The sequence below is a fragment of the Zingiber officinale genome, chromosome 5B (assembly GCF_018446385.1).
Source record: "Zingiber officinale cultivar Zhangliang chromosome 5B, Zo_v1.1, whole genome shotgun sequence".
NCBI lineage: Eukaryota > Viridiplantae > Streptophyta > Magnoliopsida > Zingiberales > Zingiberaceae > Zingiber > Zingiber officinale.
Genome location: NC_055995.1, coordinates 119,390,885 through 119,418,247, shown reverse-complemented (window position 1 = coordinate 119,418,247; position 27,363 = coordinate 119,390,885). Strand labels below are relative to the sequence as shown.

Below are 27,363 nucleotides of genomic sequence, written 5' to 3'. Positions count from 1 at the left end.
GGAATCCAAATTTGAATTCCATGTGGCATAAAAATGATTCGCTCGTCCTCATACTCTTATCAACTTATCTCTATACCAACATAAAAAAAAATAAATCACAGATGACTATTAACTATTGGTGTAGATGACAAGGTATAAAAAAAGACATGCTCAGACGCATCAAATTTTAATTTCAAAATCTTATATGGCAACATCACCTTAACCACCGTACCATCCAAAGGATCCAAATTTGAGTTACCAGCACCATGACATCATCCCTATTTAGTATCCTCGACAATGTGCTTAAACGAGGCTTTTTTGTTTGGGATGGCACAGGTCTCTCGCATAACAAATCGAGAAGGAACTTGAACTCACTCATGAATGAGATGAACAGTTAAAATCCTCAACTGATTTGAACTTTACAACACTCATACAGATCTGACAACAAGCCACAAGCGGTTGTAGTTATTTTCTGTAAATGAAGACTTCCACATCTCTACTATAAAATAGATCAAGGGACAGAAAGAACGTGAGCAAAATGAACTGTAGGTGTATCAGGAGTAATTCCTCAACATTCTCATGGATCACTTTGTCAGCTCATGGGACATGATGGTTGATCGGGAAACACTGATTAATCTCACAGAAGTAACATCATCCTGGCTGGAGAAACCCACTATGTTTGCACGATGACAAGATGTTCATGGACTCTCCATTCTGTTGATTAATTGCATTGACTGAAGCTGTATAAATTTCTTGAAAATCTTTGCCAAACTCCAAGGATACACATTGTACAGGGGGGAACGCCACTATGATTGAGAACATTGATTCACAGCCAAAGCTTTAACCTAATGGGTCATGGCATATGCTGTGCAGGCAGTCAACAGGAAAAAGAATACACGAGCACACGTTGTTGACCAATTTTTCACCCATCAACTCTGCCAATACAGGGCACCTCCATGATTCCTCTTAAATAGAACCTATTCTGGGAACACTTCCTTCAGGAAACTGATGAACCGCTTTGAGTACATCTTTGGCTCAATAGCAGAAATCGACAGGGGGTTATACTTGAGTGACTTGCAGGCATGTTCCAGTTTCTTGGTCATGTTATATTCCTGCAATATGTCGATGATTCCAAAATAGAGAACAACGTCATAGACTTCAATGGGACCAGTTTCTGCTGAATCAAGTAGCCCGTTGTGAAGTAGCTTCGAATTAGCTTGAGCCGGCATGTTAACTCCTAATTGTACACGTAACCTGTACTGCTTATTAGATATCTTTGCCAATAGCACCACTACATTATTAGTAGATGTAATAAAATCTAATCTGTATGCATGCAGTATAAGGTTGCCTTTGTTTCTTGAAGTGTTCTTTTCAAATAACACGATCTATGCTTACAGAAAATCTGACAAGATTACAATACGTCCAAATACCAACCACAGGCAGGCTGATCAGAATATTAGATGCGTACGCTCAAAACACTGAATGGTTGGCATTAATATCTAACTACAGTAGCAACATTAATGCATGTGAGATTCATTCAACTGTACTTTTTTCTATTGTTCTGCAAGTAAAAATTGTCGAAGAAAGATATGATGAACAAGAGAAAGCATTGAGCATCTTGCTAGATGACACTTGTGAGAGTATAATAGAAAACAATATCACAATTTTAGGACAGCACCCTCTTTTCAACTATGGAGATTGGATCAGGGAACCAACAAACTCAGTTGGGTAGATCTCCAACTGATATTTCTACAGCTATTGTCAAATAGAATAATTACAGTCTGGTCGTCAAATACTAGAAGTCTATGGCTACTTTTTTTTATCTAAACCAATATGGACTTTAGCATAGGGTTTGTTCTGGCTTCACTAGAAGTTCTATGTTCAGACTTCAAACAGTTATGGAAATGGGCCAAGAATACGACCCATGTAATTCTTTGTACATGAGAAATCATCTACTCTGTTAGTCTGTTATCTAGATACGAGGTGAGTTCTTTATGGTTTCAAGTCTTTCAAATATCAGTTAACATTAATATCCAATATATATATTTTGGGTTGAGCCTTTTCTTTAAAGATTAATGTGAAGTCTTCATTAGCTCATATAAGTGATTCATTATGATATTTTACTTTTTATCTCTACTACTACTGAACTGGCCTGAATTTTTATTGAGGTTTTAAAACATGTTTAAAATACATGTTAATTGGAAAAGGCTACATGTGAAAAGTAAACAAGCTTGAAATTTTTTTAATATGTACCTTCCTGTGCCAGGCAAAAGAAGATCAACTTCCTTATTACCAGCTGCAGATGCTCTTAATGTGCTGCCTCGGATGTGTGAACCTGGTAGACTACTGACAGAACTTGGTTCATGTGCAACCAAGTACAAACCCTTTGGAAGGTTTCTGATTTCTTCATGTAACTGGGCGTCAGCTGGATGAGAGAAAACAAAACTGTATAGTCCTCAAAAAAAAAAAAAAAAAAGGGAAGAAAATTGAAAACAAATGCTATAAAATGAGCCCAACAATTTCAACTAAGAAATTGCTCACTTGAATTAAATATTCAAATCTGTTATCCAGGGCTCTGTCAAGCTATTTAACCACTTTTTCATAAGGTGAATTTTGATTCTAAAGAATGATCATTTAGTTAGAATCACAATTCCAATTTATGCGCCTATCTTGAATAAATTACACAATATTTAACCATATGATTAAAGCATCATTCTGTCTCACCATTTCGCTTGGGTGGTGAGACATAGGAGTGCATTGAAGCAGCCTCCAGCTCAAAACACCAACAGAAGCACGTAGGAAGGCAATCAAAAGCAGAAATAGCAACAGAGGATCATCAAGGAGGCTTAAGCAGGAAAATTTGATGGCTGGGAAGGCAGGCAAAGTTCTCTTTACAGAAAGCAGGTGAGCAGAAAGCTAGGCGGCAGTCAGGTGGGACAAGAGCAAATCATCTTCCTTTCATCCTCTTCCTTCCCCTTTTTGTTTGTGTCATTGACACCAAAATAGAACCATTCTAGCCAACCACCAAATAGAACTGTTCAGGCTGGTCAACTATATACCTAGCACTGAATGGAATTTTGAACCTTGCAAATAGCCATTATATAAAAAAGAATACTCATGAACTGTAGATTAGATTATTTTTGTTCTCCGATTGATTGGTGAAGTAATAACAATATTTATGATCGCGTCAACCAAAACCATAATCTAACAATCTCTTACATTAAAGTCTGGTCAAGCTTAGACCATGACCAAATCACAAGAGAGGAAAATCATAGAAGAGCATAATAACAATAAAAGTCATTACATGATCACTTGATCAGCAAGGGAATGGGTAGCATGGTATGGGGGTCTTCAAATTCATGAATATGTTCTCATCCGAAGTTAAGATTTGCTTATTTGTCATATCATTTAGGACAAAAAACCCAGATCTACAACTAACAACTATATTTAGATTTACATAAGGTTTTGTTGCATCTGAGAAATGATGTTAGAATATTTTCCAAAATTAAAGCGTGTTTCCTAAAATTCTAGAAATGGACTAATAGGGTCCCCTCAGGACGGTGCGGTGGTTGACAGATGTTGCCACATGAGGTCTTGGGATCAAAACTCGGCGTCCAAGCATGTCTTCCCCCGTGCCTTGACCACCTACACTAATGGCTAGTAGCCACCTATGATTTACCTCTTTCGTGTTGGCCTAGGGACGAGTTGGCGGGGGCACTAGGGCGAGCGAATCGTCTTTTGTCACATAGAAATGGACTAATGAGCCCCTAAGGCTACGGAGCAGCGGAAGGGCGTCAAGTTATCACCTAGGCACCTGTGGTTCGATCCCTAGCTATAGCATATTTTCAGGATTTTTCCTCCAAATGGGGCGCATAACCACATCATGTTGGGCTTCTAGGCTACCCGCTACGAGCGCTTCCCGATTTACTCTAGCGGCCCATGGAAACTTCCGTAGGGCTAAGCACCCGAGGTTCGGTGTTAGCTGGTTCAACATTTTAGAAATGGACTTATGAAACATTTCACACCAATTTGTCATATCAGAACCTAAATGAGGACCTAATGTATTGAATTCTTGATAACAGATTAAACAAGTTGAGGAAAATATATATTTTAAGTAGCATCTATGATGGGAGTGACATGGGTGCTGTAGCTTGCCCACTAGAGGGATTAGGTTGACATGTCAATAGCCTGGCTAGAAAATGATAAGGAATTCACACCTATACCATACAGATACACAAACTTACTGTCATGTTACATGCAGAACAATTTAGGAATAACACGGCTATACTGAACAGCCAACTAAAAAATAGCCTGACAATGCCACTTTCACTTCACTTTTTCGGATAATCATTTCTTAAAGGTGCAAGGTAAAGCGCCTTGGGAGTATGTCAACGAAAAAAATAGTTCTACAACAAATTATTTGAGATCAGCCCAATGATTTAGGGCCTAGGTTTAAAACATCTAAAAATTGAATAGGTAACATAAAAGAAAATGAGGATTACATCTTTGTTTGTTTTTTATTCAAATGTTTTCTACAACTCCTCGTCCAATACAAGGATTGATTTCACATACTTCAGAATGTGAAAATAGTTTGACTTGTTAAAAGAAAATGTGACACAAGCAATACAGAAATTGAAATATATATATATATATATATATATATATACTGAAGATTTGTTCAGAAAATTAATGTGTTTGTGTGACAATGACAGTGGTCACACTTCCAAATCCCTAACAATAGCAGGAGGTCATTATAGTAAAAGGTAATTATGCTCACCCTAGACGTCCCTCACAGTCCGTCCCCAGATTATGTGAAAGAAGGTAAATTACGGGGTCAGTTTATAGCCAACTGCTAAGTGCAACAGCAAGAGATCATTCTACAAAAAGGTGAACTCCGTCACCATGACGGCCTCCCCACGAGTGCCCCACACCATTGAGAGAGAGTAAATCAAGCAAGAAATCATAATAAGATAGATGGATCTTTATAAGCATGCAAGCCTACTACAAGACTTATTATCATCCGTGTTATTCAGCAAACCAGTAGATGCCATGTTGATTGACAAAAAATGACCTAGAACTTGGTGTGTGGATCTATGGTAATGGCAGTTAAGTCTCTCCTTCTAAAGGTGTAGTAAAAAGTAAAGTTCTGTCCCTCTAGAACTGCTTAATTTTTCACTAACTAAATGGGGTAAAATATGCATGTATTGAGGCTAAGAAGGCTAAGAAAATGGTCATCATAAAATACACAAGAATTAATTTTGACTAATCAATGATTACTTATGAAGTTTCAGCAATATTTATCTTTTGCAAAGTCATCAGAGCAGCATTGAGACCATTGTCATACATCCATATTAATATCCTGTTCTACTATAGCTGGCCATAATTCATAAACAAATATGTTCAAAAATGTTGTGCATAAGTGATATATCCATGTACTTTTATCGAATATTCAGTAAATATTAGGCAGTATCTTATATCAAACTTCATTAGGGTTTTGAAGTAACTTTATAAAGGATAGTCAAATTCCAAAGGTTGTCAAAATTTACTGACTAATTTGGACCACAAAATCCACAACAAAGATCATTGACTCAATCTAAAAAATGAGGCACAAAATTTATATTACATAATGGAGGAAAATAAATTCAGTGACTATAAAAATATCTCTAATTGGCAAACTATAAGCATGAGAATGAAATATTATAAATGAATATAAAAAAGTAGACAAATGTATCTTTGATACCAGAACTGGACAAGATACTTACAATAATTGTCTGGTAAACCTGCATTCTCTGCTGGTAAATTATGAGATTCTGAATATGCCTTCAAATGCTCAGGAGCTCTAAAGTGCAGACCCAGCAACAAACTGTAATCGATTATGGATTGTGATTCCAGGAACTTACAATCTAGAGAGATTTGTCTGAAAAAATTTATAAAAAAAAAAAGAAGAAAGAAAGAAAGAAAGTTAATTCAGTGAGTTGAAGGCTATCTCTAGGATGTAATCATGAAAATAAACTCAAGTTAAATTCATTGTGAAGCCGCAAATATAAAAAAAAAAATTATCATGAACTTCAAAATCAGAAATGAAATGCAGATCACAAGCCACAAATGTATCCTGGTCAGTGAGGAGTGACAACAAGAAAGAATATGAAAAGATGTAAACAAGATCGAGCATAAAGAGATACAAGGTACTTGTGTGATTCAGCTAGGATTTTTTTTCTTGAATAAGCCCGTAGTCAGTCTTTTCTTCAATTGGTTTCTATATTACATAAACCAACAGTTTGGTTGCCCTTGTGACAGGAACAAAAGGTTGGTTGCCCTTGTAATCAATTAGTTTCTATATTACATAAGCCAAAATCTCATAGAAAGAGAATAAACATGAAAAGACACTCATAAGGTCAAGAGAAGAAATAACAAAATACGCTCATAAGGTTGGGATCAATAGACAGCTAGATAATTGTGCATCAATCTACTCCTATGTGGCCTTAAGTGGACTCAAGAATCTCAGCAGCTTAGGTGTTAAGGTGTTCCGGCTAACATTGATACATAAATTAAAAATGGAGAAGATCTCATAATCGTAGATGGAGATCTACACAAATTGATCCGAGCAACTCCTAGCTATAACCTGATTTTGATACCCTCTACCAATGTTTATAAATCATTATTGTCATTTTTACAAAAAAAACAACTTAGTATATGAACTATATACAATTAGTCCCCTAATTGCTCTCGCATATATAGGTTTTGTAACCTAAAAACTGTTGTATGCATCAATAGTTGCAAAAAGCATGAAACCATAGATTCATGATCAAGAGTTCTCCAACAAAATGGTCCATTCATACTATGACTACTAACTAGCATACTGGATCATGTTTTCATGTATCAAATTGTTTCTTGACAAATATTTTGCAGGAAGATAATAATTCTATACATATCTAGCATTGTTAATTTTACCACTGTCAGACCAACCAATACCTCTATTGATACAATCGACCTCCAGGATTTTGATGTTTGTTTGACAATATGTTTAAAGGAGTCTAGTTAGGTCAAAGTTGATACCTGATATCGAATCTTTGACAGGCCGATCCGATGTTGAGTCTTGATGAGTGAAGAAAATTCTAGGGAGAGGTAACCCTAGGTCTTGGTGAGTGATGTTAGGTGGTGAAAATCTTAAGAGGAAGTAATCCTAGGTCTTGGTGAGTGACGTCATGTGATAAAAATCCTAGGGGAGGTAATCTTAGGTAACGAGAAGTCTTGGAGGAGTAAACTCCAAGCAAGATTGATCGAAAGGTTTCCGGTTGACCGCGGACCAGTGGATCTTGGTAAACCTAAGATTAGTGTTACCATAGTATTTTACGTTACTATTATTGCAGTTGGCTAATTTAGTATTGCAGGAAAAGTCTTAATGGCTCAGGCGATCAAACACTTAGCAGAGAAAGTCCAAACAGGTCTAAACAGGTCTGGAGGATCAAATGTTTGACAGGTAGGTTGAGGTAAGCAACTGGAGTGGAGTGACTTGGAGGTCGTGTCCTAGGAAGGGACAAACCCTAGGTCGCTGATCCAACTTAAAAAACCAGAAATTTCCAAGTTGAGATCAAAACAAATCTTACTGTCTTTTCTTACTCATGCAGCATTATACTACTGTGCTAACTTTGTGTTGCAGGGATTTTTTTTTATAAAGTGTGGAACTAACTCTGTTTTGCAGAAGCCGAAGGGATTGGTCGACCAAATAGGAGATTCAGTCGACCGAACCAAGTTGATATGGCAGGATTTAGATCGCGCAGAGTAAAACTGGGAAGTCGGGCGGATCAGTGTGAACCCAGGGATTAAGCATTAATGATGAAGAAGATCGAATCTCAGCGAAGAAGGAAATCAAGCGGATCAGTCGACCGAACTCAAGGATCAGTCGACCGAATAATAAATGTTATTAATGAGGTAACGATCAGATCTCGGCAAAGAAGGAATTCTGTGTGATCAGTCGACCGATAGATAGATCGGTCGACCGAAAGGATCAGTTGACCAAAGGCTTTTTCAGTTGACCAAACATAGTTTATAAAAGGACCTTGAGATCCGAGCTGACTACAAAACTTCTGCGTAATCTTCTGAGCATCTTTCTACTGTGCTTCAACTCTGTGCAAGCTACGACGCCAAAAAGCTTCGACGATCTTTGTCTTGAATTTCATTGTCGGTATATTTACTTTAGCTTGCATAATACTTGTAAACTTCATTCTACGAATTATAGTAAATTGCCCAACTATGCAATCAAGGATCGTGGGTCTTAGAGTAGGAGTCGACACAAATTCCGAACTAAGTAACCAACCTTGTCACCTTATCTATTATTTTTAATTCCACTGTTATACTTTGATTTAGTTTTACGAAATGAAAATGATTTTTAATGAGCGATATTCACCCACCCTCTATCACTATTTCGATCCTTCAACCTCAACCCTCAATTGAACAGATAGAAGAAGGGAGATGCATAGAGAAAGAAAGGCAAGGTATCTTTAACAAGTTGAGGACATATTTCCCAAGTAGAGCAAGAAATTGTTAGAAAAATGATATGAGGTGATCTCCCAAAATTAGGAAACAAATGGTTGAAGACTTGAAACACGTACGAGATACATTTTCCTAAAAACTATATTTGTCCCCTCTCAATGTTACTTAAGGAAGCAATGACACGCCTTTGCAATATTTTCTATAAGCAACAATAGAAAATATTTTGAAACTTGGAGAATATAAAAATTCGATATTATAAAGATGAGAGAACAAAAAACTTGTTGTTTTTGTCTTCACAATCTCTTCTCTATTTATAGACTTGAATAGTCTCTTCCAAAAGTCACAATGAATAGATACGTCTCTTGCCAAAAGACATGTGCCAAAAGATACAACTTGTTTTCAGTTTTGAATGTTAAAACTGAAAAAACTGCCAAGCTCCAAATTAAAATGAACAGCCATAATTTTCTGAATGTATCACAACTATTCATTCACACCCATTCCATTTCAACGGCCATGCCTTTCTTGAATTTTTCAAATTTGCTTTGACCCATTTTACTTCAAATATCCATTCATTTAGATTTATTATTTCATTAATTAATTTAAATAAATTCTAACAAGGATGCATTTAAGTTTCATTTTAGAACTAAGCTTCCCCAACTTTTCAGACTTAATTGTATCTCACGGTGATCAAGGTCATTAAAAAATATCAACTTATCCTTGGGTTTTGGAGAAGGGGATGACCATTCAAAGAAAGCAAGAAAGAAGCTAGTAATGTGATATGACATGCAGAAATACATCAATACTTTTTTTTTGATAATCTAGGTATTCAGCTCTTCAAACCGACTAATCCTAGAGGTGATCGGCCCAGCCTCACGGATATTTCCCATCGGCTCATGATAAGCGCTCATGGAGACTCATCCAAATAGTAGCGTTCACGGAAGGGAAATCTCCTATAATGCGCCGCAACTAAGACTCGAACCTTAGATCCCTTGGTTATCCGTTAGAGGACCTAACCATTGCATCATTGCACCGAGGCAGAAATACATCAATACTTATCAAGGTAGATGAAGGATATCAACTTATTGATAGATTTTAGAGAAAGGGAATATCATATGCAAAGAGCCATAAAGAAGCTAGTGATGTGAAAATGATACTACAATTAATAATGCAAAGGGTAACTTATTAGGAATGAGAGAATATAAAACATGGCATTCATATGAAACATGGAAAATCTTATAAAAAGGATAAAACATGACAAGGATACCTTTTTTGAGTAAAGGGAAAGGCTAACGGCTTGCCTAATTTTTATATTTAGTTATATATTATGGGAGCAAGCCCTCATTTGGAGGAGGCTGGTTTTATACCTAGGATTTTCACAACTACTTCCAAGGTCTTTGCAACCTTAGTAATAATATTAGCAACATTCCAGGATCTAAATTCAAATATTCCCTCATGTTTTCCATTATCTTTCTACTATTTGAGTACTTGTAGAAGAGGATAGGCCCGTTTTTGAGTGAATGATGTATTCCTTGCCTCTGGTAGAAATGAAAGTCTAACATGATACTAAACATCATCTTAAAGACAATGAATTTAAGTAGCTGACCTAAAAAGTGACTGTCGCCATGATTTCTCTAAATGAAAAACATATGACAAGTCAAGGTCCTTCAATGTTGTGTTCCCATTAGTTTTATGTGTGCTTGTAGATCTTCCAATAGAGGAACCCTTCAAGTCATACCGACGGTGAATTCGCAGTTCTGTCCGAAACATATTTCCCATAACAACAAAGCGAATCTACAACAACAACATGTTAAATAGCAGTAAAGCATTTGAAATGTAGAACTGTGATGAAAATTTGTCAACACACCTTCCTCCCTTTTATAGTCAGTCTGTGGAGACCAAAAAATTTTGTTATTAGGGTATTGTCATAGGCTCCAACATGAGCATAATAATTTGGAAGCATCTTTAACAGGATCTACAAGTTAAATGTTGAAATTCAGAACCTTCAGTTAAATTGAAAATTTTATGCTAATGCAGTTGCTATCCAAATTATTGCTTATGTTCCAACTAGGTTTAATGAACAACTAATAGTGGATCTACTTTGTCACAGTTAAGCAATGACAGAATCCTTTGTTAAGCAGCATTTTTCTGGAACTACTAAAAATTCTTCTAAACTAGACCAAATTAGGTTGGAAATTTACACAGTTTGAAAGCGTCTTATGACCTTGGACCTTATCCCTTCCTGAATTCAAACTGATAGAAGAATTGATTCTAAAACAAAAAAGAGATGTACCTATAAATTAATGCACTAGAGCCCAAGAATACTACAGAACTACATATTAGGTGCTTCATCAAGCAGCATGTAGAAGAAAACTCCTGTGTGTTTGAAACAAAAATATCATGGATAAAGGATTCAGGATAAGAAATTATGCAAAAGAGTTGCAACTAGCAATTTGTATAGGATTTGCTCACAAAAAGTGTATAATATGCTGCCAAATTAAAAGATAACAATGTTTTTGCGCTGAATATATACCCATTTTTACATCTATTACACAATCAATCCAAAGCAAGGACGGGAGGGAAACAACAAAATTTTGACAATTTAACATCATGTGACTAATTTCATTTAAATGGTACCAAAGCAAGCAACATTTGAAAATTGAAAAAAAAAAAACACTCAAATGCCCTGTGGGGGAAAAAAAATTCATTTTTTCTGTGATAAAATGCATAGATGAGTATTCAAACCTTAAGTTCATATTTTCTCAGAGTCTTTATTACAAATCTTTCATCTTGCGAAAGGTAAAATATGCTGCCGCTTTTTCCTGGAGATGAAAGCTCCTTCAGACCATCACCTCCACATATGGACATCATGTAGTCCGCAGCATCTATCTTAAACATTTCACGAAGATTCCTGAAAACATATTGCATTAAGAAAAACAGTGAGCACCAACTCTCAAGCAATCAAATGGACAGGTTGCATATAAGAAATCACCCAACAAAGCAAGTGCAAAGAGACACAGAGTAGTTATTAGGGCACAAATATTCAGATATATTGTGTATTAAAAAGAAATGATAAAAGTGAACAAATGGTGGTGTAAATTGTAACATCTGCACTTTTGCTTGTGTCCCTGCAAGTGTCTGCTGAAACTTATAAAGCTGTAGACACTCTAATCACTATGGGCATTGGGTGCAACCACTAACTTATAATATATGAAAACCCTTTCCTCTACTTCTATTATCATTTGATGATGGAAAACAAAAATCAACACAATCTTCTTCTTATAATTTACCCAAGGCTAGGAGGCAGATTGAACTTCTAATTTCTACAGTAGAACAAAATAAAAGGAATATATCACAGAAATGCAATGCAATGCAAGAAGAGTATGATTAAAATATATATAAGGAAAGATAGATTATGAAACCATGTACTCTTACTGTTCATAACTTTTGCTGCAAAGCCAAGTACTTTTAGGGGAAATTGATTCCAGAAAAAAATTAAATTGCATTAATATATTCACTAGATTGAGTAGGAATAAAAAGGCCATTTAACTCCCTATGGGATAGTTGGGGCAGTCACCCCCATTGCACCAACTGTCCCACCATCCCTGGCTATGCATGCCATGTTGTCGAGGCCAGTAAAGTTGGAAATGTAGGTCATTAAGTCTATACTCCAATACAGAAAGAGGGGGAGTTGGGAAAATACAAAATGATAATGTTGGAAAGACTCATGCAAAGTTCCTTATATAATATTTTTGATTAAATGGGTGAACCTCTAGCATCAAAACCAAGATAAAGAACTATTTCTCACTGCTTGTGCATGGCATGAACATGGAAGACCAAAACAATACCTAAGCTGATGTAAATCACTAGAATACATGTCTAAAATGATTGTTTTAAGTTAAATAAAGAATCAGAAAGAATGATGCTGAACTACCTAAAAACCATAGGACAATAGTCCTTCCAAAAAAAACCAATGGAGTTATGTGGAGGTGTAAATTGAGATCCCATACAAGGGAAGTACATTCGTATTCTAGCTCGAGGCCCAAAATCAGAGGATCGGACTTCACGCATAGGCACTGGTGTGATTTTCCCAACTGTATACCTGTCAGTTTCAAAAGGAGAACTCAGTTTCTCAACGTTGAGGTTACAGCAACAAATAATAATCAAAACAAATAAAAGTTAAATATAGAGCTTAGGAAGATAGATTCCACAAAGGATAGCCCATGAGAATCATTTCAATAGGAAAGTTACATGCTAATGAAAAGAAGCTAACTTTCTTATTATCAAATGATTATTTTATCAATCTTCACTATGCTAATAACTAATATGATCCACAGTTTCTTATTTGTTCTATGCCAATCAACATGGGTGAGATATATCAATCTAACTGCTGACCAACACACAAAAAGTGGCCAAGAAGACAAAACCCATTCCACAATTGAGACAGATTTGACTTTCTCGAGGTCAACAATGACAGCAATGCTATTAGAGCCTTCACGTGGGCTTTGTGATGATTGTGATAGCATCAAATTTCTGCAAAAGGTCAAAGCCCCAGGCGCCCCGAGTAGGCCACTACATAGGAGGTTATTTCCACCGGCTTCATCGGGAATCAACCTTTGCCCATTTCTATAAATGTACCACGTAGTGACCAACTCGGCTATGTCCTAGATGCTAATTGTGATAGCATCAAAGCTTTCACATGAGGTTTCCATGATAATAGAAACTACCATGACAATGTTGGAGCTTTCACTCAAGGCTATCTCAAGCTAGATGAGGCGACCATGAGAAGCTAGGGTTTGGATTTTTGCATCTTCTCCTCTCCTTCTATTTTTTTCCTCTTCTCCTCCCCAATTCCTTCCTCTTAATTCATATGTCCAGCACATGTCGGCATACTCGATGTAGCGTTGCCACATTTTGTTCATGCCAGGAGAAGCCTAGCTTGGAACAAGATTTTAAACCTTGGTAACATCACTAAGCCAATTGTTTGTGCATAAGCATTTGAATCAAGTTCAATTCAGATTCTCCTTTTTCATTATTTTGATTCACATTCTTTTCAACGAGAGGATGTCAACTGGGTGAGGGAGGAAAAAAACACTCTAGAGGGCTCAATGTGATGAAGATTTATTTGCACGGGCTTTTCAACCAAAATATATAAAAACTCAGCTCAACCAAATCTACATAGACTAATAAATAGGCAAGAGATTTGTTTTGAATTCCTATGTAGAAATAAACCTACCAAATTTTTTAAAAATTTCTCTGTCATCAGAATAAATTAACTTCAAAGCACAGAGTAATCCAATAAAAGGATTGGTAAATAGTTTGATGCAATATGAGTTACACAACTACAAAATGAAGGAGTTAAGGAATGAAAAAGAAGACTGAACAATGTTCTCAAGCTCACTAATTCAAGATATTTACCTAATTCCAAGTTGCAAGTTTAGCATCAGATAGTAGTTCCTGTGACCTCTGTAAATATTTTCACCAGGTCCCCTTGATTGTTGCTTCATTTTCCACTTCTTTTTACTTCTTTGAGATTTTTCAAAATCATAATGACTAATGCTTTCGGTTATTAGTACTCCTTGCATGTACTCTCTATCATATGCTACAACACAGGCATCTACAAGTACATGGCGACCATCAGATGAAGAACACTGTGTATGAGATGTGCTCTCTGACAAACTGCTACAACTAGTGTCGATGTTCCAGACTCCAAGAGATGATGGCCTATGTGATATTCGCTTTGATTTATGGAAGTAACCAAGTGTGCTCCATCTAGTGATTTTACATCTTCCGTTAAAGGGCTTTTTGCTCACTGATGCTTCGGCACTGTATAATGCAGAATGAAAAAGCCTTTGTGCCATATTATCATACAGAACAGATTCTGGACATCTAAGTTCATTAGGTAGTTTGCTTCCGGTAGGGAAAAAGGTTCCATGTCCATCCTTTAACCCTTTACTCCAAATTCCGATATAAATTGATCCATCCGCATATTTGTAGCAGCCTGAGCCATTTTCTAATCCATCTGACCAATCACCATAAAATATATCACCATTTGCCCACTTCATAACCCCTTTACCATACATCTTTCCAGCCTTCCAATTTCCAGTATAAGTATTGTCATTACACCATCTGTATGTTCCAAGACCTTCTTGGCAACCCTCCCTCCACAGACCATCATATTCATCTAGATTAGAATAAGTTTTGACTCCCTTTCCATGTTGTTTATTCATCCTCCATAAACCTTTATAGACAGAACCATCAAGTCCAAAAAGAGTACCTGAACCATGGAGAAAACCTCCACAAAATTCACCTTCATATGTTGCACCAGATAGCCAATATATCTTTCCTCTACCAGTTATTTTGTTTTTCTCCCATTGTCCATCATATATCATTCCATCTGACCAGGTATATCTTCCTATCCCATGAGGAAGCAAACCATCAAAACTTCCAACATAGACATCACCATTTGAGAGTACCTTCTCACCATAGCTAGCAAGCAAGTGACAAATAAAATTTCAATAGAAGATAAGAAGAGCATAAACTTGTCTAACTTGATGCTTTTATCAAGAAGACTCTAACAACAACCATCTTAGAATGTATAGATGTGTTGTTTAAGATGAGAGCAAATAATGTAATACCTAGGTAGATGAAACAAGGGCAAAAACATCTCACCTTCCACCAAGCTCAGGGCTCATATTCAAACCTGCCATGTTATGTTCCCGACTAAGATCTACATGAAAAAAGCATCAAGATAAGATAAAACCACAAGCAAAGATCTCCGTATATGAGACTGCAAGACAGTTTCAGCATTAAACAAACAGTAGCATTAAAGTCTATGAGTCCAAAAGCTAGATAGTAATCTCGCAATAATTGAAAATGGGAAACGAGAACCATAAGAAGGCACAGTACAAAGGTACCATCACATTCACCCACTCATGTATGCTCCCCTTGGCGAAGTACACAATTAATCTTTCTTAGGGCCAGGAAAAACAATGTATGGCAAAATCATATTTGGCCAACACATCCAACTAAACATATACAAAATCCATATTAAGATTTGAAAGAGGTTGACATATTTTAATAACTAATGAAATCACATATTAGCTTTTGTATGCTCTAACGTTCCATTTCTAAGACCTCTAAGTGGAACCTGAATGTTGACATTCACAGATCCAACAATAGATTTGCCAGTAAAGTCTATACAAGAAGAATTGCCTACATGGACTGAGAAGGGTATTTTAGTAGAAGGGGCCTAATTTGGGTATTTTTAAACAAGGGACACAAGGATTCAAGAGTTTAAGTAGGTGGTAATGCAATGGACTCATTTTATATCGCATAGTGGAATGCAAGAGCATATGCACATCAGTATTGAAAATTTTAAAGAAATATTTATATTGATGTCAAACATATTTATCAAGTTAACACTAGGATTTTGAATAGGAAAATTTATGGGTCTAAGTAAATTTGTTTGTTTAAATAGACTTGAGGAAACTAAATACGGTTTTTTAACAGTACATGCAGAGTGCATATGCCATATGCAGCCACATGTGGTTTCCATGCAATTCCCTATAAAATTTGCCTAGACAACCTCATAGAAATCCTAAGCAAAAACTTTTTAAAACCGTGAGAGTATCAGAACTCATAATTTTTCGTTGGTAGAGGTCCTATTTGGGTACTTTCCCTATTCAAAATTCTAAATGATATGCCATTAGCTCCGAACAACACAGCTACGGAAGGCATTGAGTATAAGAGAGATCTCAATGTTGAAAACTGATAGACAAAATCAGGACAACACGCCCTGGTAACCTTAACCTTAAGAAGTGTAATCAGAGACATAAACAGGAGAACTTCAATTTGAAAATGGCTTCCACATAATAAAGCAACACTTTCCAAGAAATCTCCATCACCACAAAATCTGAACCTCATCTTAACTGAATTGAGGTTCCTGATCTCCAAGTTGTGAGTGTGGAAATAGTAAGGAAATTTATTACGTATATATTAAGCCTTTCACCCTGCAAATCAATCCACCCTCCCATTGAAATACAATGCTTCAAGTTCATCATCAAAGATATTACAAATATATCTAAACTACACTTTTCATTTATCCACGAGCTTAGGTCCTAACGGAATAAAGTACTATATCTTACTCAAATCTATTAAATTCGCCTCACAAAGAGTATCATTCTTTAATCACTTTCACCCATGAACTCGAAGAAACCGATCAGACCATAAAGTGCTAAGAGCAAATCGAAACCCTACCTCGCCGAGACTCGCACCCCAAACTTCCCTCCGGATGCACTAGAAATATGAAAACGAGTAGCACCAACCGCACCAGGACGCAAAGGAGAAATTGGAAACCAAAGAATGAGAAACCAGCTTGGCGAATCCGGAAGCGAAAAAACGCCAACAGGACGCGCCAAGGATCAAGAATTTTCCAACCAAAAAAGGGATAGAGCTCCCAACTGAGCAGAACAAGTGGTAAGAGGCATCGATTCCGTCACGACGCACCGACCGGAATCCATCCAACGATCCTGCCCCATAATTTTATCCGCATCTCTCTCCGAGTCTTTGTTTCGTTTCAAGCACGACGTCGGCTTTACCTTCCCCTCTCTGTTGTTTTCCTCTTGCCTCGTTCTTCCGCCGCTGGTGCTGCCGCTTGCCGTCGGAATCGGAGTGTCTTGTTTTTTCCACTGTGCCTTACTTTTTACCAACGACGGAAAGTAAAGGAATGGAATGTGGCAATCGTGAATAAAGCCTGCCTTTTTCTTGTTTTTATATATCCTCGGCGAAATTTGCATATCTAATCCTTCAAAATGAGATATTTCAATATTCACCTCTTAATTTTGCTTCCACTTTCCAACTTTTTATATTCATTTAAGCAACCTCTCTTCGCTGACTCACGTTTTTTTTATTCATTCAAGTATCAATAATGTCTATAGTTTTAAGTAGCTTTAAATATCCCAGCCCTAACGATGGGGGCCCGCGACATTAGACACCGAGATATTTTTGTCAGGCTGATGGCGGTGCTTGCTTTAATAAGCAATTAAAAGGACAAGAAATAATGACGAATCTGCAATTTTAAAATGTACAGGGACTCGGGCATCAAAACGAAAAAATACGTGTATGTTAATGGGAAAAAAATAGCAATTTGGCGCTACCTGCGTGGTTTGTTCGGGAGACGAATACGCGTATGGTATTTGTTATAGAGACGTGTTGCAATTGACAGTCTTGCCGGCCCCACTCGCTAGTCGATACCCAGTGCATGCTTTGCTCGTCAACCAATATCATTCTTGCCCGTTAACGTTATTAACCCGTCATCACACCAAACATTTTAAAAATGCAATTATAAACTGACTTCGTAATATACCTTTGTTTTATATAATTTAGAGTGGAGAGCGCCAGCGTAATTGCTTGACCAGGCGTAGTTGATAAACCACTTCTCGTCATCGTGCCGGACGTCACGTCTCGATCGTGCACGTCAACCTCCGCCGTGTCAGCTTCACATATAAATACATAATAATTGTTTTCCTGAATAGAGCATGCCCATGTGGTGATCCATTCAAAGTCATTTATTTATTTGTATTCTGGATAAGCATATAAATGGAAAAAAGAGAGAATGATTAATTTTTAATTTCTTTACGAAATTTGGAAACCAGATTTAGAAGAGTTAATGGTGTATTTAATTAAATCCAAAACCGAAAGAAGAATTAAATGCCCGCAGTTAATTAGAATCTAACTGGAGTTATTAAGCCAAATCCAACTACTAATGCGATGCATCCAGAATTAAGGGAGCAACAAAAAATGGACGAAACGGCAGGCATGATGCTGCTGCTCGCGACCTGGATACTGACCGCACTGGTCAAGCCCCCCTCGGCGGCGGCGCTGTGGCTGAGCCTGCCGGCGCCGAACGGCACCAAATGCATCTGGGAGGATCTCGACGCCGGCGTCCTCACCTTGGCCGAATACGCGGTCGCCCGCCAGAACAAGTCCGACGTCACGCCCACCGTCTCCGTCAAGGTGAAAGCCCGCGACATCGATTTTATGGGCATTTCTAGATTCTAAAGCTATTTCAATTCCAGGTGACTTCGCCGTCGGAGAACACCCTTCACCATCAAGAAAATATAACAACAGGCCAGTTTGGATTCGCCGCGAGTGAGCAAGGCACCTACAAACTCTGTTTCACGCTGGACAGTACGGAGAACACGAGCATTCAAACAGGCGTTAACATCGACTGGAAGATCGGTTTCGCTGCGAAGGACTGGGAAGCCATTGCCAAGAAGGAAAACATTGAGGCATGCATGATGCGTTATGAGTTGGAACTTGTGTTTAAATTCATTAATTCTTATTCGAGTACCTTAGCTTCTTTGTGGATTTCCAAAGGGTGTTGAGCTTGGGCTAAGGAAGGTGGTGGTGTATGCGAAATTGATCCATCAACGCATGCTGCATCTGGTCGGCAAGTAAGAACAGTACTAATTCTCTGTGTTCGTAATTTAGTTTCGACTTGGCATTTGAGTACGTGCAACTCATTGACTTGCGTTTCGGTTTATGGATTCTGCAGGGGAGAAAAAATGAAGAATGATAGTGAGAAGGCGAACTACAGGGTGGCGTTGTTCAGTTTGATGTCTGTCGTTGTGTGCATTTTGTCTTCGGCTTTGCAGCTGCGGCACCTAAAGGGGTACTTCCACAAGAAGAGGCTGATCTAGACATGTCGTGACAAAGGAAGTTGGTATGACGGAAAATTAACTAGAAAATCGAATAAAAAGACATCATTTGATTTAGGATGATTTATAGTTAATTTACTAACCTTCCTTCACGGGCGATAGAAATGTCTCAATGGTCTGACATTGATCACGAACAGAAAAGGATTAATTCTGACAATCCAAATATTTAATAATTATGATATTTTTTATTTACAAAATTAGAATGAAGTAGGGGCGTTTTCGTAATAAAATAAGAATTCTTTTTCAATTTTTTCTCACACACCTTTCTTTTGATATATATATATATATAGAGAGAGAGAGAGCAATGATATGCACAAGAAAAAAAATTCAAGAAAAACCTCAAGAATAGACACATAAAGTTATGGCCCATCATTTCACTTTTTATGGGCCCCATCATTTTATGTGTCTATCCTTAAGGTTTTCCTTAAGTTTTTTTTACTGTGCATATCATTTTTCATATATATATATATATATATATAAATTTATCTTAGGTCTGATGGAGTCCATCATCATGGAAGACTCATATATATATTTAAATTTATCTTAGGTATGATGGAGTCCATCCTCTTGCAAGACTCATTTAGTCATTATAAATTTTTTTGCATCTCCCACTCACATATAAAAGCTATACTTCTTCAATCTATAAATAAATCATAATCATATACAAGCAAATAGATCATGAGCTGAGAAGACGAACCTATCAGAATGACGTGTCCAGAATGTTGACCATATCTCCATGACCCAGATGGTGAGCTGTCTCCTGTGTTGACCAAGTCGCCCGGAATCCTCTAGTCAACAGCACCTGTAGCCATCGACCGGGTCGCCCCGATCTCTGGTTCCCTGATACTCGAGGTGGATCCCAATAATGCATAAGCAATCGAATAAATGAATAGTAGAATAATGACGTAAATGAGATATGAATACAGGGACGTACCCTGACCAGGGGGGCACTCTTGGATGGATGGGTGAACTGATCGCGGTGCTGATCGGATTGTCATGGTCTGAGCGCTCGAACGGCAGCCGGAATACAACAATGGCATAAAGGTCGGACACTCTATTGGCTCACAGGCCGAAATACCATAGCGGCTCGAAGGCTGGACACCATATCGGCTCGCAGGCCGGAATAGACAAATAGTACGATACCTGAGCGCTCGAACGGCGGCAGCCCGGAGGGCGACGGAGGAGGCTATCCGGAGGCGTCTGTAGCGGCACTCGCAGCCACTATAGGCTGCGGTGGGTGCCGGAAGGAGCGGGGCAGCGGCTATCGCCGGAGGCGACACCCGCTGTAGACGTCGGCGGCAGCGATGGGAAGCTCCGATGGCCGCTGGAAGAAGTGTTGATGCCCACTGGGAGCATCGGCAGTGGCATCCGTAGCCGCGGGAGGCGGTGTGAGGCAGCGGTGATGGCCGCCGGGGGCGGCAGCACCCGCCGGAGGCAGCGGCAGTGACCGGCCCCTGCTGGAAGCAGTAGCGACTGCCGGAGGTGGGGCCAACGGCTGCGGGAGAAGGTGGCAGCGACCGGGAAAGGAGGCGCCGACGACCGCAGGAGGAGGCGAAGGCCGCAGGAGGCGGTGCCGACCGCTGGAGGCGCCGCCGGCCGCTGGAGGCAGCGGCGATAGCCGCGAGAGGCGGCGTCGTGCCCGTCCGGTGGCAGCACCACGAGGAGAAGAGGAGGTGCTTGCGGCCGGAGGGAGAGGAGTGTTGGAGTGTATACTGAAAGTCTAAGCTTTGTAAACATTCATTATGAATAAAGAATCATATTTGGTCAAATTGTCTACATTTAGTTGTAGTTGTTCAATTAATTTATACTGTAGATAACATAGTATGTGGTGCCACATGAAGAAGATGATGTTATCAGTACCTTATAAATTATAAACAGTAGCTCACGACCAAAATGGAAAGGAACAAACCATTAGAAGGTCGTAATGTAATTATGTATCAGTTTATCTTGACTGTATAATTACACTAGTACACTTAGAGTGTATTGAGTAGGACCATTTGATGTCGTTTCTTTTATACTGACTTTATAAAGAAACAAAGACATTGGTTATTATGGAAGTGTGTGCTCTTAATCCTAATATAATAACGAGCACATATATTTGATATTTATTTCTTTAATTTATCAATGGGTGAGATTTAGTTCGATGAATCAATAAACCCGATAAGTTGGGAAATAATATCACTTATAGTGTGTGTTGTTGATTATAGAAGGAAACTGTGTCCTAGAGATACTAGGTTGATAATGTCCCCAAGAGGAGCTCATAAGGATTGTCATGTTAAACCCTGCAGGTGGACTTAGTCCGACATGACGATAAGGTTGAGTGGTACTACTCTTGGACTAAGACATTAATTAAATGAGTTGTCAGTAACTCACTTAATTAGTGGACATTCGATATCTTAAACACAGGGAGACTAACACACTCATAATAAGAAAGAGCCTAAAAATGTAATTTGGGATTGGTGCGGTAGTTCAATAATAGTTCTCTAGTGGAATGAATTATTATTGATAAAATTAAGTTGTGTGTTCGGGACGAACACGGGATGCTTAATTTTATCGGGAGACCAAAACCAATTCCTCCTCTCGGTCCCTATCGTAGCCTCTTATTTATAGAGTACTATACCCACCTATACCCACCTTCTATACCCACCCAAAGGGGGTCGGCCAAGCTAGCTTGGAAACCAAGCTAGGGTCGGCCTAGGTATAATTTGGGGTGACCGGCCCTAGCTTGAACCCAAGCTAGTGGGGGCCGGCCAAATTAAATTAAAAAGGAATTTTAATTTTAATTTTTATTATGTGGAAGAAATAATTTATTAAAGAGAATTAAAATTAAAATATCTCTCTGGTAAAAGATCTATAAAAGATTAAAGAAAGATATTAGATCTCTTTCCTTATTTGTAGATTGGTGAGATGTTTTATTTTCTCTTTAAAATTATCCACATGTTGATAAAATTAAAATTATGAAAATTTCTTTTTATCAACCATGAAGAGATTTTTAAAGAGAAATTTTAATTTTTTAAAATTTCCGGAAACAAATTAGGAAGTTTTAATTGTTGATTAAAACTTGTCTAATTTATCTCTTTTAATGTGGCCGGCCATTAGAGATTAATTGGGGAAATTTTATTTTATTTTTCTCAATTAAATCATGTCAAGGGAATTAAGGAAATTTTATTGTAATTAAATTTCCTAATTTGCCTAGGCCAAGGAATATAAAAGAAGGGGTGAGAGTGCCTTCACAAGATACAACCTCTATTATTTCTCTCCCTCTTTTATTCCTTGGAGTGGTCGGCCATCCTCTTCCTCTCTCCCTCTTTGTGGTGGCCGAAACTCTCAAAGGCTTGGAGCTCTTGTGGCGGCCGGATACTACTTGGAGAAGAAGAAGAAAAAGAAGGAGAGAAATCTAGCATCTCTTGGAGCTTGGTTGGTGTTTTGTTCTTCATCCTTGGTTAAGCTTTTTGTGGCCGAACCTAGCAAGGAGGAGAAGAAGGTGGTTGGTGGTTTCTCATCTTGGAAGATCGTTGCCCACACAACTTCCGAGGTTAGAAGAGGAATACGGTAGAAGATCAAGAGGTCTTTCTAAAAGGTATAACTAGTATTTTTTCTTTCCGCATCATACTAGTTATTTTTGGAAATAATACCAAATACAAGAGGCTTACGATTCTAGAATTTCGAATATGTTTTTTGATGTTGTGTTCTTTTATTTTTTTTTTCCTTGTGATTTGATTGTTCTTTTCGGTTAACCTAAAGTTATTTTAGGAAATTAAATATTAACTTTCTATAAAAGATTTTGTCTAGTCGGTGGTGGTTGCTCCCATATCCAAGAAGGTCATGTGCCTCGCCACGTCAATACTGGGAACCGATTATGGAAATTAATATTTAATGAAATTAATAACTTAAGGTGATTTGGGTCGAACGTGTTAAGTTCCGCAGGAGATCCAAGTCAAAACCTAAAAGAACAAATAGATTAAGTTTTGGATCAAACGTGTTAAGTTCCGCAGGCGATCCAAAATTTAATTTAAAAGAACACATGGTAGCTAGGAAAAGGTTCAGACCTTTGTACAAAATTTTTGTACAGTGGAACCTCTAGGCTTTCCGAGTAGCAACCAACAAGGAGAAGGAAGGCGACGCCCGGAGCGACTGCGTGCGTGAAGCGGCGGCGCATCTCGTGAAGAAGCTACCAGCGGTGGGCTATGCACGCTGTGACAGAGACGGCGAAAACAGTGGCAGCCGGCGATGGAGTCGATGAGCAGCAGGAGAGGAGGAGGAAGAAGGAGGACTGTGAACAACAACCGGCGCTTGAGGATGGCGGCGAAGGGCGCCCAAGCTTCTCCTTAGCTGCGGCGGGCCAAGCATCCCCCCACCACGCTATGCTACAGTGCCCCATCTTAACCCCCAACCCTACTCCTCCCTAATGACTAAAATACCCCTCCCTCCTCCCCTAATTACTCCCATGCCCCTCACTATATCCGGATCACAAGTCTCCCCTTCCAGTCTAGTCGAAAGAAGCGCGAGTCCGACTGACTAGACAATCTACCGCAGAGGCTGAATCACTCTCAATATCGAAGTTAAATCGTCGCAACCCTCATATAATGTTTCACGAGCGGTCGCTATAGTTATGGTGCCACATAAGATGGTAATCGTGCCGAGCTGACCAAGTCGATAACCGAACTGATGCTAAGCGAGCGACACAACCTTAAGCGAGCGGCGAGTACGATGATAGTAAACCGAGCAACATGCGGGAGTAGACCGAGCGGACGAGCGATGTCGAGCACACGACCTCGTAGATGTCGACCAATAGACCGCGAAATGCTGACAGGACCATCTAGAAAATGTCGAGCGTTCGATTGAGTAGTTCAAGTGTCTAGCCGAACGGATGACTAAGCGATACCGGTCGGATGACTATGAGAGTGCTGTATGAGCGGCCTAGAGAATGCCGACCGGGTGATCATAAAATGTCGATCAAATTGCCGTAAAATGCGACCAAGAGACCGAAGCTGGTCCGAGACCAGTGAAGACCACTCGACCCTGAACGAGGGAGATAGATGTCACTCGACCCCGAACGGGGGAGATAGAATATCCGAATCTAATTCGAGACCAGTGACGCATGCTCGACCCGAACGGGGTAGGTAAATTATCTGGAGCTGGTCCTAGACCAGTGACGAACGCTTGACCCCGAACGAGGGAGATAAAATATCTAGAGCTAGTTTGAAACCAGTGAAGACTGCTCAACCCCGAACGGGGGAGATAGATGCTCGCCAAGACTGCTCGACCCCGAACGGGGGAGATAGATGCTCGCCAAGACTGCTCGACCCCGAACGGGGGAGATAAGATATCCGAAGCTGGTCCGCGACCAGTGACAACCACTCAACCCCGAATGGGGGAGATAATAATATCCGATATGCTGTTAAAGACTGCTCGACCCCGAACGGGGGAGATAAATGCTCACGAAAACTACTCGACCCCGAACGGGGGAGCTAGAATATCTGATAAGCTGATCCACGACCAGTGACGACCACTCAACCCCGAACGGGGGAGATAGATGTCGTGAAGAGTGTTCGGCCCCGAACGGGGAGATAGAATATCCGATGAATTGGTCCATGAAGTGGTCTTCGAGCCGGGGTTTTATAGTCGCTGGTTCGACTCTGGGATTTAACGTCGCCGCTCGACGGTATTCAAGTCGGGGTTTTTATAGTCGCCGATTCGACTCTGGGATTTAACGTCATCGCTCGACGATTTTTAAGACGGGATTTTTATAGTCGCCGGTTCGACTCTGGAATTTAACGTCGCCGCTCGACGATCTTCAAGCCGGGGTTTTTATAGTCATCGGTTCGACTCTGGGATTTAACGTCACCGCTCGACGGTCTTCAAGCCGAGGTTTTTATAGTCGCCGGTTCGACTCTGGGATTTAACGTCACCGCTCGACGGTCTTCAAGTCGGGGTTTTTATAGTCGTCGGTTCGACTCTGAGATTTAACGTCGCCGCTCGACGGTCTTCAAGCCGGGGGTTTTATAGTCGCCGGTTCAACTCTGGGATTTAACGTCGTCGCTCGACGATCTTCAAATATAACTCAAACCCGGCCGCTCGGCGAGGGGTCTTCGTCAACGAGCTCGGGGCTCGGATAATAAATACCCTGCCGATCGACGCGAGGTCTTCGCCAACGAGCTCGGGGCTCGGATAATATATACCCAGCCGATCAGCACGGGGTCTTCGACATCGAGTCGTTGGCTCGGATAATATACGCCCGGCCGATCGGCACGGGGTCTTCGACATCGAGCCACATCGAGCCTGTGGCTCGGATAATATACGCCCGGCCGATCGACACGAGGTCTTCGACATTGAGCCGGTGGCTCGGATAATATACACTCGACCGATCGGCACGGGATCTTCGACATCGAGTCGATGACTCGGATAATATACGCCCGGCCGATCGGCACGGGGTCTTCGACATCGAGCCACATCAAGCCTATGGCTAGGATAATATACGCCCGACCGATCGGCACGAGGTCTTCGACATCGAGCCACATCGAGCCTGTGGCTTGGATAATATACGCCCGACCGATCGACACAGGGTCTTCAACATCGAGCCGGTGGCTCGGATAATATACACCCGGCCTATCGGCACGGGGTCTTCGACATCGAGTCGGTGGCTCGGATAATATACGCCCGGTCGATCGGCACGGGGTCTTCGACATCGAGCCACATCAAGCCTGTGGCTCGGATAATATACGCCCGGTCGATCTGCACGGGGTCTTCGACATCGAGCCGGTGGCTCGGATAATATACGCCCGGCTGATCGGCATAGGGTCTTCGACATCGAGCCTGTGACTCGGATAATATACGCCCAACCGATCGGCACGGGGTCTTCGACATCGAGCCAGTGGCTCGGATAATATACGCCCGGTCGATCGGCGCGGGGTCTTCGTCAACGAGCTCGGGGCTCGGCTAATATACACTCGGCCAATCGGCGCGGGGTCTTCGTCAACGAGCTCGGGGCTCGGCTAATATACACCCGGCCAATCGGCGCGGGGTCCTCAATCAAGGAACTAGGGCAAATCATATAACTGAAAGAGGAAAGATAATGCAAAAACTGACCGAGGTCATGAGGATGGTAGACTTTTTTGGCATCGTCCATCTTCACGTTCCCGCCCAGGTGCGTTCCCACAGACGACGCCAATTTGTTCCTGTCGGGAAGTTGAGAAGACGAATCTGCCGGAATGACGTGTCCAGAATGTTGACCGCATCTCCATGACCCGGATGGTGAGCTGTCTCCTGTGTTGACCAAGTCGCCCGGAATCCTCTGGTCAACAACACCTGTAGCCATTGACCGGGTCGCCTCGATCTCTGGTTCCCTGATACTCGAGGTGAATCCCAATAATGCATAAGCAATCGAATAAATGAATAGTAGAATAATGACGTAAATGAGATATGAATATAGGGGCGTACCCTGGCCCCGGGAGGTACCCTCGGATGGATGGGTGAACTGATCGCGGTGCTGATCAGATTGTCATGGCCCTGAGCGCTCGAACGGCGGCCGGAATACAACAGTGGCATAAAGGTCGGACACTCTATTGGCTCACAGGCCGAAATAGCATAGCGCCTTGAAGGTCGGACACCATATCGGCTCGCAGGCCGAAATAGATAAATAGTACGATACCTGAGCGCTCGAACGGCGGCCGCCCGAAGGGCGACGGAGGAGGCTATCCGATGGCGTCTGTAGTGGCACTCGCAGCCACTATAGGTTGCGGTGGGTGCCGGAAGGAGCGGGGGCAGCGTCTATCACTGGAGGTGACACCCGCTGTAGGCGTCGGCGTCGGCGGCAGCGATGGGAAGCTCCGGTGGCCACTGGAAGAAGTGTCGATGCCCACTGGGAGCGTCGGCAGTGGCATTCGTAGCTGCCGGAGGCGACGTGAGGTAGCGGTGATGGCCGCTGGGGGCGACAGCACCCGCCGGAGGCAGTGGCAGCGGTCGACCCCTGTTGGAAGCAGTAGCGACTGCCGGAGGTGGGGCCAGCGGCTGCGGGAGAAGGTGGCAGCGGCCGGGAAAGGAGCGGCGACGACCGCAGGAGGAGGCGAAGGTTGCAGGAGGCGGCGCCGACCGCTGGAGGCGACGCCAGCCGCTGGAGGCAGCGGCGATAGCCACGAGAGGCGGCGTCGTGCCTGTCCAGTGGCGGAATCAC

At 40.7% G+C, this 27,363-nt stretch overlaps 2 protein-coding genes across 5 annotated transcripts; one reads left to right on the top strand and one right to left on the bottom strand.

The window, feature by feature from the left end:
* Positions 1 to 366: 366 nt before the first annotated feature.
* LOC121985591 (phosphatidylinositol 4-phosphate 5-kinase 1-like) lies at positions 367 to 17,213 on the bottom strand. Of its 4 annotated transcripts, none has more exons than XM_042539148.1 (10): positions 16,729 to 17,213; positions 15,142 to 15,199; positions 13,888 to 14,958; positions 12,404 to 12,571; positions 11,215 to 11,380; positions 10,337 to 10,444; positions 10,076 to 10,263; positions 5,742 to 5,896; positions 2,233 to 2,404; positions 367 to 1,233 (listed from the first exon to the last, which is right to left on the bottom strand). In XM_042539148.1, exons 2-10 carry the CDS (start codon positions 15,177 to 15,179, stop codon positions 957 to 959), a joined length of 2,343 nt encoding a protein of 780 aa, XP_042395082.1. In that variant the 5' UTR covers positions 15,180 to 15,199; positions 16,729 to 17,213; the 3' UTR covers positions 367 to 956. The 4 variants fall into 4 exon arrangements, with proteins under 4 accessions (XP_042395082.1, XP_042395083.1, XP_042395084.1 ...); XM_042539149.1 differs by having other exon boundaries at positions 1,080 to 1,216; XM_042539150.1 differs by lacking the exons at positions 367 to 1,233; positions 2,233 to 2,404 and adding an exon at positions 2,734 to 3,044.
* A 1,027-nt stretch (positions 17,214 to 18,240) lies between these two features.
* Positions 18,241 to 19,172, top strand: LOC121986980 (transmembrane emp24 domain-containing protein p24delta4-like). The gene is made up of 4 exons (XM_042540900.1): positions 18,241 to 18,486; positions 18,549 to 18,761; positions 18,829 to 18,926; positions 19,028 to 19,172. Exons 1-4 carry the CDS (start codon positions 18,241 to 18,243, stop codon positions 19,170 to 19,172), a joined length of 702 nt encoding a protein of 233 aa, XP_042396834.1.
* Positions 19,173 to 27,363: the final 8,191 nt, after the last annotated feature.